General features: G+C 41.9%; 2 protein-coding genes across 2 annotated transcripts in view; one reads left to right on the plus strand and one right to left on the minus strand.

Annotated features, from left to right (window-relative positions):
* Positions 1-18,700, minus strand: part of sgms1a (sphingomyelin synthase 1a) — a 23,693-nt gene that overhangs the window by 4,377 nt on the left and 616 nt on the right. The window contains exon 2 of the mRNA XM_061836612.1: positions 2,068-2,870. Coding sequence (XP_061692596.1) covers positions 2,068-2,669 — 602 coding nt within the window. The 5' untranslated portion in view covers positions 2,670-2,870. The remainder of the gene's footprint in view (positions 1-2,067; positions 2,871-18,700) is intronic.
* LOC133509525 (multiple inositol polyphosphate phosphatase 1-like) overlaps positions 18,432-18,700 on the plus strand; it is a 9,570-nt gene continuing 9,301 nt past the window's right edge. Inside the window, exon 1 of the mRNA XM_061836610.1 lies at positions 18,432-18,620. The gene's annotated coding sequence lies outside the window, so the exon portion shown is untranslated. The remainder of the gene's footprint in view (positions 18,621-18,700) is intronic.

Here is an 18,700-nt window from a genome sequence, read left to right on the forward strand (position 1 = left end):
GAGGTAATTGTCTTGAGTAGTTGACGCACAAGGTGATTAATTGGGGCATGGCATCTATTGAATCCGAAATAGTACATTAAATATATACACGAGTCAGAGACGGACAGAAAGAGAACACACTTGGGAAAAACGTCTTTTTCCAATAGGTAAATATGATTCGTAATAGGTTGCACATTTTAAATGTCCAACAATTTAACAAAATGACATGTCGAACTGCGCACCTCAGCTCGTGCACGAGTGTAGTGGAAAAGTCGTGGTCTTTATCATGTAAAGTTGGCAAGTATTTGCGGCTTAATAACACATATCCCGGGTCAAAAGTTTCCAAAATGAGAAATAACTGCTTCTGACCATTGATCAAAAAAAAAAAAAAAAGACTGGATAGCTCATTGGCTACCAAAACTGAAGTCGCCATCCGCCATTTTGATACTCCCAAAACAACCATACTGCGTGAATCGCCAATTTCGTGGCTGTGAGAAAAACTTCCACAAGTAAATTCGAAAGATTTACTTTGACACTGTTAAAGATTGTTTGCAGAGGGTTTTTTATTTTCTGATGAGCTTAATTCACTCGAACAAAATTTTGTTTACAAATGTTCACTCTCTGCTTCACCTTTCTAGGCCGACGGTTTTTCGCAATTAAAGCGATGTAAATATTTTCCCAAACTTCATCAGTGGATAAGGAAGAAAATACATTTGTGATTTTTTTTTTTTAATGAATTTCAGAATATAGAACTTTGCAAATAGAATTTGATTTTCAAATGCGAGGAAACAAAGTTTAAATTTTCTGTCTGAAGTAGGACGTCGCCAAGACAACAAATGAACGATGCGTTTAGGACGTATTTTCCCATTGCGAGTCCTTGTTTCCAAAAATATATCTAAATGATTGACTTAAAATTGAATGTTTTTAATGACAAAAAAATGCTTAGATGTTTGCTATGCTATGATTGATAGTGCTTCACAGCATATTTTGGAAAAGTTAACGTCACGGAAATCGGCCCCTAGGTAATATGCAAGGTTTCTTCGTAATCACAATTCTATGTCTTTCCTTTGCACTTAGCCTTTTTTGGCTTACCAAAAATCCTTCATGTTACCAGAATTGAAAAAATATCAAGCTCACACGTCCAGTTTTAATTCTGCATGCTAAACTTTGAGGCAAAACACCGCCATAATCCAACCTGTTAACCATGTCCTCCACGGGTTTTGGGAGTACCAAGATGGCGGCCAACTGGCTTCACCCAATCGACATACCGCTCGACGTGTGTGCGCTATTCAGTTTTTTTGTTCTTTTTTTGATCAGTGTTTTTGACGAGGTACAACTATCTCATGTTCGACAAGTGACTTTGCGGTTACTTTTCACCTGCCTCCTTTCATGTATACAATACAAAAACGATTCAGCTCATTTTGTTTGTTTCTTTACAAGAATTAACACTTCTAGTTGCATTTTTGAAAAAGATTTACAAGAGAGGTCAGGAAAATTACAAAATACAGTGACAAGATTACTAAGTTGTCACCGTGACTGTGCTTTTATAAATTAGGTGCTCTCTTCCCCCCAACCACGTTTTTGTAGACTGAGTCCAGTTCAGCGGGTATGCGCGTTAAAACTACGATACCGAAGTAGGACTCCAGCTTGTCACTCGAAAGTATTTATTGTAGAGTTTTTGCTTTCATGCCCCAAGATACCACAAACGCCCTACCTAAATAGGAAAGTAGTACGGTAACAAGGGAATATGGTGAATTGATAAACATCAGCTGAGATGAACTTTAGCTTTGATGTTGGTGTGGTTTAGCCTGTGTTGTTTGTTAGTAGACGTTATGGAAAGTCATCATCACGTGTGCATGAAAATGCACATTTTTATTAGGAATGAAATCATCTGCAGGGTATTTACTTTTTAAGGGCAAAGTAAGAAGTTTGAAAAGAAATGAAAAAAGATTCAACTGGTTGAAAGGCTTAATATAGGAAGTTTGGGGGAGGGGGGGGTCAGATACAATTTTTGGGGAGTTTTATTTTTTCCATCTTTGCAGAAAGGCTCGGTTCCTAACCCCCCAAAAAATTGTAAAACTCTCGTACCTGTGCTTCAGAAGCATCCACTGAATGAGCCATAGCCCCACCAGCAGCATGCCGTTGATCTCGCAGATGGAGAAGGCCCACTCCACCCTGTTGAACAGGTCAAAGAATTTGTCAGGTAGCGGGGGGGTGTGCTCTTTTGGCGGCACCCTCTCGTGGACCACTGATATCACAATGGTGGTGGTGACGAAGCACACGATCGCGTAGACGAAGGCGACGCCAGTTTTTCCCCAGTCGGGCGGGAAGGAAGTGCGCGAGTTCTCCATCGGTGGGATTGCAATTCGCACCATGTCCGCCATCCGCAATATGCCATTCTTCTGAGGCTTAACGGTCCCGTTAGGAAGCCCTCCGACGTGCCCGTTTGCGTGGCCGTTCTTGTGCGCCTCGATGTGGGTCTCGATCCGCAGGGTCTCCAGACGCTCCAGCAGCTGCTGCCCGCCGTCCGGGGACACCAGGACGAGGGGCGGCGCGTGGAAATCCGCCCGCGTGAGCCGCAGCAAGGCGGCGCCGTCCGTCTGGTGGAGGGCGTCGATGTACTCCGGCATGCCCTCTTTGCTCAGCCAGTCGGCGACATCCTCGGCGGACCACGCTGCTACTTTTGTCATGTCGGCTGGCGGGAGGCTGGTCAGGTGACGGGGGAAGGGATAAGAGCGGTTTGGTGGTCTTAAAGGGCAATGTCAAGTCCAAACCAGCTCCAGTGCATGATGTTTACGAAGCATCGAATATGAGAGGTGGGGGTACCCTGAGGGACCCCTTGTGTTCAGGTCCAACAGGTTGAAGGTCCCCCCAACACAAATGGCACACACCTGTAGAAGCAAATAAATCAGTTTACTACATTACACAGTATAAAGGACTTTGATCATAACTGTGTAACAACACAATCAGTGAAGTAGTCTTTCAACCAAAAGTAGCCCCTGGCTATTTTCCCTTTACTACATTTATTTTTCATCAATTCCTTTGATCACTGGCACGAGACGACTCGTAATCTGCAATGTCATTCAGAAAAAGGTGACTTTCATGCAACTCCTGAACACAAAGCTAAAACGTTTGCAAAAGGGAACAGCGATCCAAGTCCGTACGACAAATTGCTGATTGCACAGGCGATCCCAAGTTCTCTTATTTGTCTAATTTTACATAAGTGAGGGAGATCATGCAATATTGGGGACTTTTCTTGCATCTTCCCGCAGCTGAGTAGATATAGTAACCATGAAAATAAAAAAAACAAATACGGACAGCAATAGGCATATTGTCTTAAGCCCCAATTATTACGGTCAGAAAATATCAGCTGATACAAGGTTAACTACAGGCCAGAGATGTTATGATGGGAAGAAGAAAACTGACTGGAACAACTCATTCAGACACTCCCGGAAGTTCAAAATTTGGGGGAAAATATGACTCTAAAGTCAGACAAACATCTGGAGCCCTAAACACCACCGGGATTAATTCCACATTTTATTTTTTTTCTAGACTCACTAAGGGAAGAACAATGTAACATGCAATAGAAACTAAGGCTGCAGGGAATGAATATTTTTATTTAGTATCTGTATTCTAACAATCACCCCGTTGATAAATCGGCAATAGAAAATGTAACCCATTGTGGGACGGCCCAGTTATCGGTGGCGAACCCAAAAAAATGCACAAGTTCTTGTCCGGTTTCCAGCTTCAGTCTATCAGACTTTTTTTTGTGAGTTTTGTTATGAGATAAACATTCAAACTCACATTTACACCAACACAGAGTAGGAAGTGAACCCAAGTTGCCTGCAAGGAAGTCATGTGAGAAAACAACACCACGATTAATGTAAAAAGTAATGTTCAAAAATGACATCTGCAAAAGTGACTTGCATGCATATATTACACATTATGTCATCTTTATTGTGTAACAGTGTTTACATGTAATTATTTCCATTTTTTTCTTATTGGAAAGTAAGTTTCAAGTGGGGGAAAAAAAACTGCTTTTAATTATTAGATGAAAATTGTTTATTTGATTAAACAGGACAGGCAGGAAAACATCTCCGAAGCATTTCCAAACTATTCCTATGAACAAATAAATACAAAAAGACTCTTCACGTCATGAATGTGATTACAAAATCCTCTGGGCAACAGTGCAGACTGAAAGGAATGTAACCTTGACGTCCATCGTTCGCATTTCGACGCGATCAAGCATTTGTTTACAGAGTGCGATATCCGTGATGGACGCAGGGTGGTACTGCGAGAGGCCGGGAAGTAACGTGATGTAGAGTTGGAGGTCGTTTGCACAGGAGGGAAATGAGAGGATAGGGAGGGGACCGGATAGAAGTAGAGAAGCCAATATATCAAAAAGGAAGGTCGACACTGAGGCAGCCCCACCCCTGCTAAGGTCCCTTCGACTCAGCTCCGAGGAGACAGCGGCTTAACAGGCCGTCCGAGGGATCAGTACCCTCATGACGCGGCTCGGCCCAGCGCAATCTCCGAAGCCGCAGGACTGAACTAACGACAGGTGGAAGGCGCCACCTGTCATCGTACTCACCGAGAAACGGAAAGCAACTAATAGGCGCGGGACTCGGGCGTGCTGATAAACAACCTAAGGGGGGGCAGGTCTAAAAATAAACGCGGATCACGGACAAACAGTCTGGCCGTGTGACAAGCCAGCTGTGGAGCAGCGGCGCAAGCCCGTGCGAGAGAACGTCGCGGAGATAAAAGAGCAGGATACAAAGAGCACTTAGACCAATCTGAGATTAGCTGTCAATGACTCAGCGGTGTACCAAGGACCTTTGGTCTGTGAATCGGCTTAGAGCTCCCTGGCTGAGGAAATAAGCTCACCTCCACTGTACTGGCAACAGGAAATGCACTCTAAATCTCTAAAGGGGCACTTTGCTCCTGAAATCTGAACATGTTTGTGACTAAGAATTACTGTGACTGTGGTACTCTTCGTGCGAGAAGGTCCGGGTGACAAACATTTGAACACCGCTGGAGTGTTACAAAAAAGAACCACCCTTTACTTTATTTTCACAGTAAGCCTAAATAACGGGAGTGAACACACTCATGCTCAACTAGCAAACAAAAGTGCCATTAGTAATGTCAGTTAATTAGCGGCTTCGTGGTTCTGATTATCCAGGACTGTGCCAAAACTAAAACTCGGGACGCTTGCGAAGTACTCAATGTCAATACACCCACACCACTTTACTAACCTGCCTTGTAATAAGTTCAATAAATGCTAGATTGAATGTCACCACCTTATAAAAATAATTATCCTTTCAATGACTTCTAAAATAAATATACACTATTCCTGCAGTTATACATTTACTCGGGGCAAACAACCCACCCAGTAATGACAACTTTCAGTCACCCAAGATATAAAGTACCCAGAGGAAATTTTCTGCCCTTGTATTATCATAATAATTATTTATGGCCACAAAGCATAACACCTGTGATAGCTCAAGTACAAAACAATGCTTTAAAGAGGAGCAGTCCCAAACAAGGTGAACTCTGAAATGGACCTTTCCAACCTGTCAATCACTCGTACAATAATAACAGCCAATCAGATGGGCGCATTGTCTTACCCCCTGGCTTGACACGCCCCTCTCGCCGTATTGTCCCGCAAGCAATGCTGGTTGTCAGTAGCGTGCGCTTGGAAAAGTCAATGTTACGAAGAAAATGGTCCTCAGATGCGCTTGGGGAACATGCAATTCTGATGAAAGATATCCTGCTTGGTTTCCAAGCCTAAAACACGGTTGACGAAGTGTCTATGATGGATTAAGGCTCGCGGAATAGCGCAAGTACAACTAAATGTAGACCATATCGACAAACACAAGGCTGTATGTTCGAAGGCAAGTGAGGGAGAATCATCTCCGAGTTTGATTGAATTATTATCAGTGCTTTATATATTGCAGGAGAACAACTTTCACTTTGTTAGTGTATCACTGACCTGCTGAATGAACTGTGTAATGTTTTATACCGAAGAGTTGTGTTAATGTTACGTAAACGCGCAAGGTCATGCAAGAAAAATGTCTATTTGCATCACATCGGACTTTTAAGACAGAGCACTGGGTTCCATTACGAGCCAAGTTAAATGAATACACCCACTCGTGATCTTTCCAAGCAAAATAGTACTCACCCTGCTTTACATGCGCAGTACGATTCCACTATTTTATCCTGTTGGATTTCAATATAAAGTTTGTGAGGCGTCTTTTTTTTTTTTTTTTTTTTTTTTTTCCCGCTGTAACTCTGACATTGCATCCTGCTCTGTCCAAAATGTTAATTCCGTGTACATATCCTTGCGTGAAATAGTTGAGACCTTTTTGTAGAACTCGACAAGTCTGACGCATTTGGCAAAAAACATACCCCAATATTATCTGGAATACGCGATAGAGAATCGACTTCAAACATGTTCTGTTCAATCGCCTTTTTGGAAGCTTGTGGGACATGGCTAAGAGGGCGGAGCTTAAGATTGCCATCGGAAAAATCCATTGTAATGGCTCTCAAGGAACATCGCATTATCGGTGACTGGAAAGACTGAAAAGAAATGACATACATTTCAATTCTACATCTATTTAATCCATTTTCATTCACGATTTAGTTTTTGCCAGATTGACTGGCGATTCATGTGAACTGAATTTGTACGTACAGTGATAATGAGTAAAGCAAACCTGAGCAGTAATACTACAGTGGCCATTTTCTCTCAGCAAAGACTTATTGCAATTCAAGTACCTAATAGGTGAACTTATTCTTTGCGCTTCTCAAACTCGATGTGGCATCGGTTTTTCAAAACCATTGGCAAAGATGAAGCAAAACACCAGCTCAGGTATTTGCTGAACATCCAGGACTCAAAACACAACCAAAAAGAGCACTTCCCCCGCACGTGTTAACTTTTTTCCACTATGAAAATTCAGCGGGGTCGGGTTGAGAGCCAGGGTTGGCGGGGGAAAATCACAGGGCAGTCCACGTGACGCAACTCGAAAAGATCCCACCCGGGAGGACAATACGTCAAGCTGACACAAACATAAACACGCCATCCGTGGCTCATCTTTATGAAGCCCAGAGTGGAAGCAAATGAGTCATCCAGGGCTGCTTTGAAAGGGGCTTGGTAGGGGAGAGGAGACTCAAGATTGCCTTTTATAACACGGAACAAAAGTACGGTAGGGACTCCAAACACTGAGCATATTCTGAGCCTTTTCCCAGAGAAACCTGTTGAGCACTAATTATGGGTGCTTGGCATGAGCCCAGTCTGGTTTGCTACTCGCAATTATTGTATTATCCATGCACTATGCACTATTTATTGAGAAATCCATCTCAATGTTGGTGTCCCTGAAAAGGAATTAGTAAAAATCTGTGATTAGTTTGCTTTCAAAAGCAGGAGAGTGGAACGCCTACTAATATTGCAATTCGGTAGGCCCAATTAAATGCTTTAGCTTCAGAGTCGCCTGTTTCAAGCTGCTTATTGCCAATCCCAGTAAAGCTGAGTGTCAAACTGAACAAATTAAAAAAAATTTAAGCATCTAATGAATCAGTTTTTCAGACAGGGTCATGTCGTTTTGGATCTTTTTTTCTACCTTAATAATTTTTAAAAAAAGATTTAAAAATCTGCATTTTGTGTTTACTTGTGTTGTCTTTGACTAATATTTAAATGAGTTTCATGATGGGAAATTTAAGTGTGACAAACGTGCAAAAAAAAAAATTTAAAAAAAAGCAGGAAAGGGCCAAACACTTTTTACCCACATCAAAGTATTCATCAACAGTGTTCATGTTTAAACTGCACATATTGTTACAGTGGCTTACAATAATATCAAATTTACTGTTTCGGAATGAAAACGTAACGACATCACTGTATTTTGATGTTGGTTATACACGTGGTACTTTAACAGCCAAGTACTTTTTTTTTTTTTTTTTTTTTAGGTGGTACGTGGTGTGAATATTTTGGGAACCACTGCTCCAAATATTGCTTGTAAATTTCATTACTTCCTATGTAACAATTGCTTTGAAAAGTGAACAAAACTGCAAGTATTGATGGTGTTAAACGTGACAATATTTTGAAAACAACTCCTTTCTGCTCTCAAATGCCTCGAGAACACGGTCACAAACTTGTCAAAGCTTTCTTTTCTTGCACTTTACTGCCGTTTCTTTTTGCTTTAACAGGAGCCAGCACCAACGCTTGTGGCCGCACCCACTTTGGGGGTCAACAGTCACTTCCCTTTGCACGACACAACCAGTTTTGTTTTTCTTCCTGCGGCCCCCCTGCTTCCAAAAAAAAGTTGCATTTTATGATATGACACGTAGTGAAACCAAAACCACTTGGTTTTAACAAGTTTGATGGGTAAATGAAATTAAAAACTCTGTGTACTCTTTTCTATCTCCAAATGTCTGAATGAAAAAGTTACAGCAAACACTGCAAATCCCTTAAACAAAATTTTCTTCCAAAGCAACTTAAAAAAAAAAAAATTGTCATTGTCCAAAGGGTGTGGACCTCTGATTAGAACTTCCCCCCAAAGAATGGTATCACGTTACACGGTATTAATCTCGTGGGATAAAGTTTGGCGAAGACTCTCACCTGTATCCCTTTACACTTGGCACACAAATAATCAACTAGTTCAAAATCTCCCACATAGAACTCCCAAACCACCTACTAAAATGAAAGTGTGTAACTACGGGAGATTTCAGTTTTGAGCCGTTAAGGAACCAACAAAACAGAACATGCCGTAATTTCCGGCCTATAAGCCGCAACTTTTTTCACACGCTTTCACCCTGCGGTTTATGCGGTGATGCGGCTTATTTGTGCATTTTTTTTTAGCGGCTGCAGTGGGGCACTCGAGCAGAAAAGGTATGAGTGAAACCGAATATATGTGCCGAGGAAGTGACTTTTACTGGTCCGGCCCTGTTGGCGCTGCACTAGCGCGTTACTGCCACGTTTCAGTGATTTTAACCAGTATGTTTTATTTAACCGGCCCTGTTAGCGCGGCACCAGCGTTAGCATTAGCCCAGCAGTGATAGCGCTAAAACTATCTGTGTACCGTCTTTGTAAATATCTCGTGTTTCAATGTGTGCACTTGCGGCTTTTACACAGCTGCGGTCTATGTATGTACCAATTGGTATTTCCTTTACAAATGTACTGGGTGAGCCTTATAACCAGGAGCGCTCTCTAGGCCGGGAATTACGGTAGTAAGTAAGTTAAGTAAGATCCAGCAACATTGTCCCCAACCCTGTTGTTAAAAGCAGACAAGATCCTCTCTCCAGGTTGCTAAAATTACTAACAACAAATCCTTTCCCATTGATCCTTGAGGGCAAATGGCTGTTCAAACTCAATAAAGAAAGCGATCATTGCAGTCTGACTAAAGTCCGCAGAAATCTATAAGATTTTTAAGCACTTGGGTTTGAGAATCGTGTATCCTGTTATAGGGAGTACAAACAACTGTGCAACACGTCACAGTGATGGACAGGTCAATGTCTGGGCATGATTTAGGAGGTCTTCAGTACAACATGGCAACATCCTTTGTTAATAAAAGCACCAACCTTGTGAACGATCAGTACCAATACAACCATCTTGACAGCTACCAGCTAAAACAAGGAGGCTAAACTTTATTGCAGCTTAATATTTGCTAACTGGACCTGGGTACAGTCAGGCCTGACGTGCAAATACGCGTCATTTTATTGCGCTTAGCAACCACACTGTGACAGCAACTATCTAAACGAAAAGGCCATAAAGCGACAGTGGAAGCCTCTGGGGAGCAGAGAGCAATCGATGTTAGTTGCTATTTCCTTATGAGAAAGCCTCCGACGGCTTTATAAGCCCCTGATTAAGATGTTGGGCCCGTATGGCCTTGGGGAAGAGCACAAGTTGCAGAGTGTCTGCGTTCGATTGCATGTCCTGCGCACACCACACTGCGAAACGTGTTGTCAACAGGAAGCCATTAGAGTGCATTTACTTCAACTTCGTATCTACACTGCAAATGTCTCTGTGGCTGCTTGAAAGTAGGCAATTATACTCATTATCAACACTTCACGCTCTTGAATTATTAATAGGAAAATAGAATGTTGATAGCTTTTCATATAAAACCCATCAGAAAATGCCAAACTTTTCACGTCCGAGATTGATTCGAACCACACCACGATTGCCATCACTACGATGGTTAAGTCAATGTGTGCGTGTGTGGACATTTTTTTAACATGGATGAAGAGAGAGGCGGAGAGAGATGGAGACAGTAAGAGAAACGAAAGTCTCATGAAAGCTAAGACTTCAGTGAAAGACGGGGAAAGACCGGCATATTTACTGCATCTAAAAAGATGGGCGGAGGACAGCATGAGGCCAAATAAATGAAGGTGTCACTTAAAGACATCACACCCCGATAAGCCGCTTCAGTTTTTTTGGCCAGCGCAAACGTGATGAATATTGCCAACAATCATCCTGCTTGGTGAATGCTACTTCAGCAAACCAGCGAGCTTTGTTTGTCATATAAGGTGGCGTACACCAAATTGCAAAAGTGCAAAAAAAAAAAAAAAAAATCCCACCATAGCAGAGGAACTGATACTACCCACAGTACTAAATGTCGTCTCTTGTCATGCTAGATGACAACAGTTCTGCAAAAGTATAAACTATCCCTAGGCCTATGACACTTTCGCCAGACGCATAAATGACATCGCTAACGGTCTTAAAAGCTAAACCCAAAAAATGGTTTACATTACAATTCCATAACCTAAATGACAGCAACAAAGAAGGTATGTTCATTACTAAATGTACATTTTGATGTGACAAACTCCCTTTTTTGGGAATCTACTTTTCTGTAAATATGTCGGACAGAGCCACAGCTGATGAGCTATTCAAACTCTTGGACTGCTTCCTGACTGAGAACGGGCTGAAGCGGGAGAACTGCATTAGTGTTTGCAATGATTTTGCACATACCATGGCAGGGATGAGTAAAGGACTTTGGGCACTCATCAAAAAGGCCTCAACTAATGCTGAGTGGACACACTGTTATACACACAGAAGCACTGGCATCGTGGATTAAATGAGGTTATGTGTGACATTATAAGTGTAGTAAATTTTAAAAAGACCAGACTGCTTAAAAACAATTCTTCTCTGCCATCTGTGAAGAGATGGAAGCTGAACATCAAGCTGTGCTGTTTCAAAGTGAAGCAAGGTGGCTGTCTCGAGGAAAAGTCTGGAGTTTTGAGCTCACAGCGCAGATTATGTTTTGGGAGCAGGAACACAAAATATGAAGTCAAGAGAAAAATTGTGCGATAAGAACTTCCTGGTGAAACTCGGCTACCAGTGTGACATATTTAGCAAGCTTAGCAATTTGGGGTAGGGAACATGACGAAGGAAATACTGATCCATTTGAGAACTTCAATTAATTTACCGTAATTCGCGGCCTCCAGAGCGCAACTGGTCATAAGCCTGGGTACACAAAAAGGAGTTTAACGCTAGCGCTGCGCTAACGCTAGCACCGCATAAACCGCAGGGTTGAAAGCGTGAGGAAAAAAAAGTCGCACCTTGTAGGCGGGAAATTACAGTATTGACACTGCTAACCATGACGCCACTACAGTGATTCCATGTATTAAGCACTAGGGATCGCAAAAAAAACGGTTACTTTCATAACCGGTTTTAACCGAACAGCTGTAGCAAAAAAAACGATTAACCAGTTTTAAAACCGGTACCATTGTGGTGTTTACATAATTCACCCGCGGGACCTCGAGTTGGGGTGCGGGGTTCCGCACGGACTGTTTTTGTTGTTGCTCTTTCGGATTGACGAGTTCACAGAGTTCCTCCCGTTATGCGAGTAGTGTTCTGATGTCTGCCAATAAAACAAGTTTTGTTCCTGTGTCCGACATTCCGCCTCAGACTCCTTTTCTCCGGCGCTACACCATCGATCGTTAATTTACTCCGTGGTAATGGGGTAGTTTGTATACAATATTGACAAACAAGCTTGTTGAATGTGGCTTTCAGCAACGCACTCGTGTAAGTTAAATTTTTGTAAAAAATGTTTTAATGTTAACATTCTTCTTTCGGACTTTCAGAAAGGGCGTGAAAGTATACCGAGCGTTTCCTCGATGCCATGTTTGACGTTTCTTTGATTTAACTGAATGTTCTTTTGAGTCCAACTTTACTCTAACAGCGAAACTTGAACAAAGTGGAAATGATGTTGAAAAAAAATGGTGCAATGTGGAGTACCGGAACCGGAAGAAATGATTGGAAATTTTAACCGATTTCGAAAGTCCGATTACGGTTTTGGTTTTAAAAAAAAAACGAAAACCGGCTATAACCAGTTATTTGTAACCGCTTGCAATCCCTATTAACCACCATATTTCATTACTAATGAGATTCTTTACAAAGTACTTCCATGAAAACATCTCCAAGTTTGACTGGGAGAGAGATCCTTTCTATGCACCAGCTCCAAATGGTTTCAGCTCTGCGGAGGAAGACCAGTTCATAGAAATGGGGTCTGACTTTGCATTGAGACCGATGTTCACATCACAGGCACTGAGTGAATTCTGGCTTAGCATAGAGAGCCAGTATCCATTCTTAGGGCAGAAGTTAATGGGCAATCTTCATCCTTTTGTGACATCTTATCTATGTAAGACTGGCCTCCCTGAAGACCAAGTACAGGTCCCAGTTAAACATTGAGCAGGAGCTGAGAGTTGCAGTATCATGCTTTGAAGCCCACTTCAAATCGCGCTCATTGTAGTTATTAATCTTGACTGAATAATTAATACAAAAAAAAAAGTTGTACTCATTTTTGTTTTGTAGGTTAAAGTGCTTTATATATCATGCTACTGCGTTAATGTTGATCAATTTGAGAATTAAAATTGAGTTTTATTTTTCAGTAGCATTCAATCTGTAGGCCGGTCCCAAGCCCGGATAAATGCAGAGGGTTGCGTCAGGAAGGGCATCTGTAGTAAAAACTGTGCCAAACAAATATGAGCGTTCATCTAAAGAATTTTATACCGGATCGGTCGTCCCCCGGGTTAACAACGCCCGCCCCCGGCACTGCTAACCTGCCGGGTGTTGGTGGAAATTCAGCTATTGTGGGTCAAAGACAAGAGGAGAAAACCGGATTCGTCGTCAGAAGAAAAAGAGGAATGCACAGAGCCTACAACTGAGTGTAGGGACTTTGAATGTTGGAAAAATGGAAAAAGATGACAAGCCGAAAGGAAAAGAAGATTTTGTTTAAATAAAGATACTTTTTTTTTCAAGTTCAAGCAAATTCTTTAAATTTTTGTTTAAAGATTAAAAACTTTTAAAATTTCTTGGAATTTGATCTGTCTTTCTTTTCTGTCTTCCATAATGTTAATAAGCGAGTGTTATTTCTCACCAACTGCCGGAGAAAAATTCCTTGTGTTTTTACACACATGGCCAATAAAGCCGATTCTGATTCCGGTTATCCCACCACCTTTTGTTTTCCCCAACTGCACAGCGATGCGGTCTACCCAGTTAATATGGACGCCAAGTAGCGCTATAGCTCCATTGAGAATGCGTTCACAAAGCCAAGTCTGGGTGGCAGAACATCCGAAGTCTTTGCTGGTCCTTATCAGGAGATGAAGCTCCTGTATTTTGTTGGGAACGGAGCATAGATTTGTGAAGTGAATCGAGGGAAGAGCCAATCTGTGTCCTCTCTTGCGGAGTCTCTCTGGGATCCTGGCACGCGTTCCCATGTGGCACCCACTCAATGCTCCCAAGAACGCAGTCGCTGCCCCGGTGAGTTCCCGGGGGGGGGAGACTCTGTGAATTTGCAAGAGCTGTTGAAAAAAAGTACAGGGAAGGCTCCCTGATGGTTAGCAAGTCTTCCCTTATGTACTTGAGTCCAGAGACAATCGAAAAACCCAAAAACAGACAATACTGGACCAAGGAAACTACGGGGGTAGGCCCCATCTTGTTATGATTTTCATCTGCTCACATTTTGGATTCTGTTCAATTTCAAAAGCAGAACCACAAGAGATAGGCGGCAATGAGACATTGCTCAGGTAGTAAAGGTATAGGAGAATACTAATTACAGCCAAAATGAAACAACTGGGGGAAATTTGAGAGACGTGTTGGAATGCAGGGGCGGTCGAGGCAGGACTAAAGACTACTACTGTAAACATGAGACTACGCAAGTCAGAACAGGAGGTTCCCTCGCTCAGGAAAGCAATGTCGCTAACAATTCCTTACCAAAATCCACTCGGCAGCTATGTCTCGGATTATTTGTTTCTCCTCTGCAAAAACAGTGACCTTATTCTAATATGCTCTAGTGTTTTTCCTCAAGTACACAAAAGCAGGCTCCAGCCAGCTGCACTAACCTAGAATTCCAAAATCCTGTTGTAGGCTACAGGAAACTGGGACATGTGTGCGCGAGTAAAACTTCATCTGTTTCTAATTATGACAGAAGATGAAAGACAGTTTGTGTTGTGTCTTTTTTTTTTTGGGGGGGGGAACAACGATGGAAACTAAATTATCAATTTCTAACAACAAGCTCTAAGTAGTATAATGTAGTGTGTCCAATGAATGGCTCGAAGCTACGCCGTAAACAGGATTCTACACAGGCTGTGGTCGGTGTCTTGGTCACAACATGCCAAAGTAGAGAAGCTACAATCGGACAACGTCTTCAGAATCCAGGGTGAAATATTTGCGCAGAGTATTCCAAGACACTACTTGAGAAGATATTGTGTAAGGGTTCAACAAGTCACATCTGGGCACGGTTTGGGCATGAATCGAAGCTGCATATACAGCAAAAATGTCAGCACATACTGTTCTAATTGCAACATCCCAACCCGACCATTATTCACCAACAACATTTTTTGTCTGTATTTACATGAGAGTTGCGTGTGACTGTTTAGAACAAACTGTAATAGTGTTGATTTGAAGTCGTCTACCCTCATATATTCTGTTTTACTTGGGCTAATTTTCATTCCTGTCCTTTCCAGTGTGTGCCTCCATCTTTCCAATTGTTCCTGTGCCTGCTTTCACAATATCAAAAGTTCAAAGCTCTTCAACATGAGGAAGTCAAACCGTGAACATGCATGACATGAGAGATTAGCATTATCATCTAGACCTCTGCTAGTTATGCAAGACTTTAGCAAATCTAACAATCTTGGCCTGCCGAAAAACTGTTGTTGTCGTCTATGAAAACAAACAAAATCCGAGGTCGACAAGACTCTCAAAATGAATTGTGTTCAGCCCAAGATGTCCCAGTGAATAGCACGGTTTTATTTGCAGGTGTACACCAGAGACTGTTGAGCAATGACAGTTGAGCCAATCGAAATTGACCTAGAAAGAAAAATAACAAAGGGGACGATATTTGCGTTTATTCAAATTCAAAATAAATAAAAAAAAAGACGAGCTCACCGCAACATCACGATACAGATAACCACAGGGAGTGACAATTTAGACTGAACTGTGGCACAGGCTGATCTCTTATCTCCTATGAATGAAAACCTATTTTGATGCACTACAGTGTCACAATCTCATTCGATTATGGAGCTCTAGCGCTAAAAATATAACCAAACGTGATATATCAACATCACTGACTGTGCCATTTACACACAGTCTAGGGAAGGAAGGCCCAACTGTGGGGACTTTTCTTAGAAGTGAGAGGGTGTTATGTTCCTGGACAAAAAACCAAGAATGTATGTACAGTATACAGTACCTGGAGAGAAACCAGTTTGATACTTTTTGTACCCTTTAGCAAAACATACCAAATACTTGAGTCTCTACAGATAAGTGTTGTATAAATTCTTCCAAAGAAAGATACATGCCAGCTTTTCTACTCTGCGTGGACGTTCAAATTAAAGTTTGAATTCAACTACTTGGTTTCTCTTCCATTTGGCCAGATTGCATTAGACATTCAACTCGCCTGTCACCTGCCGTTGCCAGAGTAAAACACTCTACGGAGCGGCAGTTTTAAGGATTGCATGGGTCCAGGAGTATGAAAATAAGATGGTGGCGAATGAAAACGGCAGTTAGACCACCTAGGTATGGCTATTCCGATCATCTTTAAAATAGCATACGCACAGCTAATATCACGCTCAATGCTAAGAGGATATGTCCAATAATGTCATGCAACAAGTGTGATAACGAAATCTTTATTTGATGTATAAGTCAAGAAACAGCATGAAACTTGCAAAATTGGTGGATTTGAACTTGTCTGACATTGCGTTATAATTTTCAATGAATATTCAAGTATAGGGACCTGGCCACTTTGCGTTTCATACCCACTCACTCAACTCAGCTGAACAGCAACACGGCATTTCCTGCTTTTTCAGTAAGGTTCTTACCTACTGTCATGATTTGTTTCTGTCAGTCGATCAAAAGATAGTAAGTCAAATTTTCTTTATCGAGTTTGAGCAATCAAGTTACTTGTTCTGCAGTCGCCACAGCGTGTCATCTCAAATGGACGCATATTTGTTTGGCACAGTTTTACTTAAATAATGCAAATAACCCCTTTGCACCTCAACTTGTACCTGGTCAAGAAGACTGACATAAGGTCACTTCCTAATTGACAAAAAAAAAAAAAATCATAAATCATAGAATCGATGGGCCAGCCGAACTATGAACAGTTCATAGAACAGTTTGGTTTTGTTAATCTTGGAGGGAAAAAAACGATACCAAATACCGCAGGATTATCACTGGGCATATTTTAGAGACATCCGCCAAAAATACTTTTACTGCAAGAGGAGGAAACTGCTCAAATTTGACCCGATTTTAAAATTGCATGTAACCCAAACGAATTTCAGCAAGCATTTGTTCATAATTTGAGGACTCACTTGACGGCTTTTAGCTACATGGTGGTTGGATCATGGACCGAGCGCCTTGGACAAGACTTAAGAGTGACTATTCGAGCATTGTGTGCGTCCATGAGCACAGAACTGAGCACCATCAGGAAACAATACATCCATTTGAGACAGATAATGTTGATGAAATAAAATGACGACTGTTTGCCAACGATGTAAATGAAGATGTGTTTTCCCACTGCTGAATCATCATACATCCCGACAGACAACTCATTGTTTCCACCAGAGAGAGGGGAGGAAACAGTGTGGCTTCCCTGCTTGTGGACAGTCGGATAGTCTTTGCTTTGGCAGTGACACATCCTGGCAAGAATAAACCCCTTTGAGTCAACTTCTACATTTTGTCCTGAATTTCACACCGGCTGCTAGGCGATGTTGGCGTCTGAGGAAAAAGTTCCTTTTTACCACAATACAAAGAAAATAAACTCTCCAAGATCACTGACCATTTGAGTACATATACAGTATACTGCACACTAATTGCTTGGCCCGAAATTTAGGTGACATCTCATTCTTCCACAATCAAAATGATGTCCCAACATTCTCTGCCAAGGCTTCAATCATTCCTGGAAGGATTCTTCCAAGATCCTTCACAGCTCTCTCTTAGGCCATCTTGATGTCATCCATGCCTCCCAAAACAGGTCCCCACAGAAACCCCCCACAGAACAGTGATGTTCTTTTCAGTCAGGAACTAAACAGATGGCCAAGGCACAGTTAGTCCTGCCACAACTCTTGCCCGTTCTTGTGCACTGAACAAAGCAAACATAGAAGGATCTCTTTAGAGAATGTCTGTTTGCTCATCTTGCCCATGGCGAAGAGTCAAACTTAAGGTCTGACATCTTTTGCATCGACCTCAACACACAGTTGACCAATCCCTCGGTTGCAATCACGTGATAAATCGCCGCAATTTCTACAGATAAGCTAGCCGTTGCAGACGACATCACCACGACAATGTCCACAGACCCACATGTAAGCGGCGGATGTTTCTTGTCTACTTTAACGCACTCTTACGGTGGCGCCAAAGCTAGCTATGTACAGAAGATATCGATCCATAGACTCAACGACAACGTACTTTCAAAGGATCTGAAAGACTTCCAAGAAATAGAATATTCGGACACTAGAAATACACATGCTTACCGCTTACAAAATAATCAGAACAGACTTTCAAATAACCATTTGGCTTGTGTACTCGAGCTTCGTTCAGATCTGCACGTTGTATTATTTGCAAGCCACTTTTGTTGCCGTTTTTTTCGATCACTATTGTATCTTCTCCTGCATGCAATCTAATCTTTGGAACACTGAAAAAAAAAAAAATAATAATAAAATAAAATTAAATTGCTTCCCAGTGTCTGTTTCCCCGATTTCCTCATCCGTCTGCAACAATGGCGATCAAGCACCCGGATAAACAAGCACATTGCCATGGGATATAAAACACTGAAGTTGAGTCAATTGATGTCATTTAAAATTCATATGGGTATCAAGGCAGGTGACAAAACATTTTTGGTAATACAGTATAGTGCATCTGTGACGCGTTACTTTGTTGCCACTGGTAATCAAGTTTGACCTATAATAACCCCATTAAAATAAATAAAAAGGATGGCTGGAACATCAACATCAATCCAAGTCAATGGGAAGGAAACGTTCATTCGGTCCCGCCCTGTTTGCCCAGCGATATTGAGCCGAACTCGCAGTCCCGGCAACGCAGGCTCGGCGTTACTATTACTACTTTTCAGTAATTATTTGGGCCGCGCTGTGGGTGGGTGACTGACTGACTGACCCGTGAAACGTTCGCTGACACAGCTGTGACATGGTCATTCGTCCACATGACGGTAGGTTTTTTTGCGTGTGTGTTTTTGTTAAAAAGACAAATGCACACGGCGACGGCAATGATGTGTTGTGAGCCCGGGGG

Source organism: Syngnathoides biaculeatus, chromosome 12 (assembly GCF_019802595.1).
Source record: "Syngnathoides biaculeatus isolate LvHL_M chromosome 12, ASM1980259v1, whole genome shotgun sequence".
Lineage (NCBI taxonomy): Eukaryota > Metazoa > Chordata > Actinopteri > Syngnathiformes > Syngnathidae > Syngnathoides > Syngnathoides biaculeatus.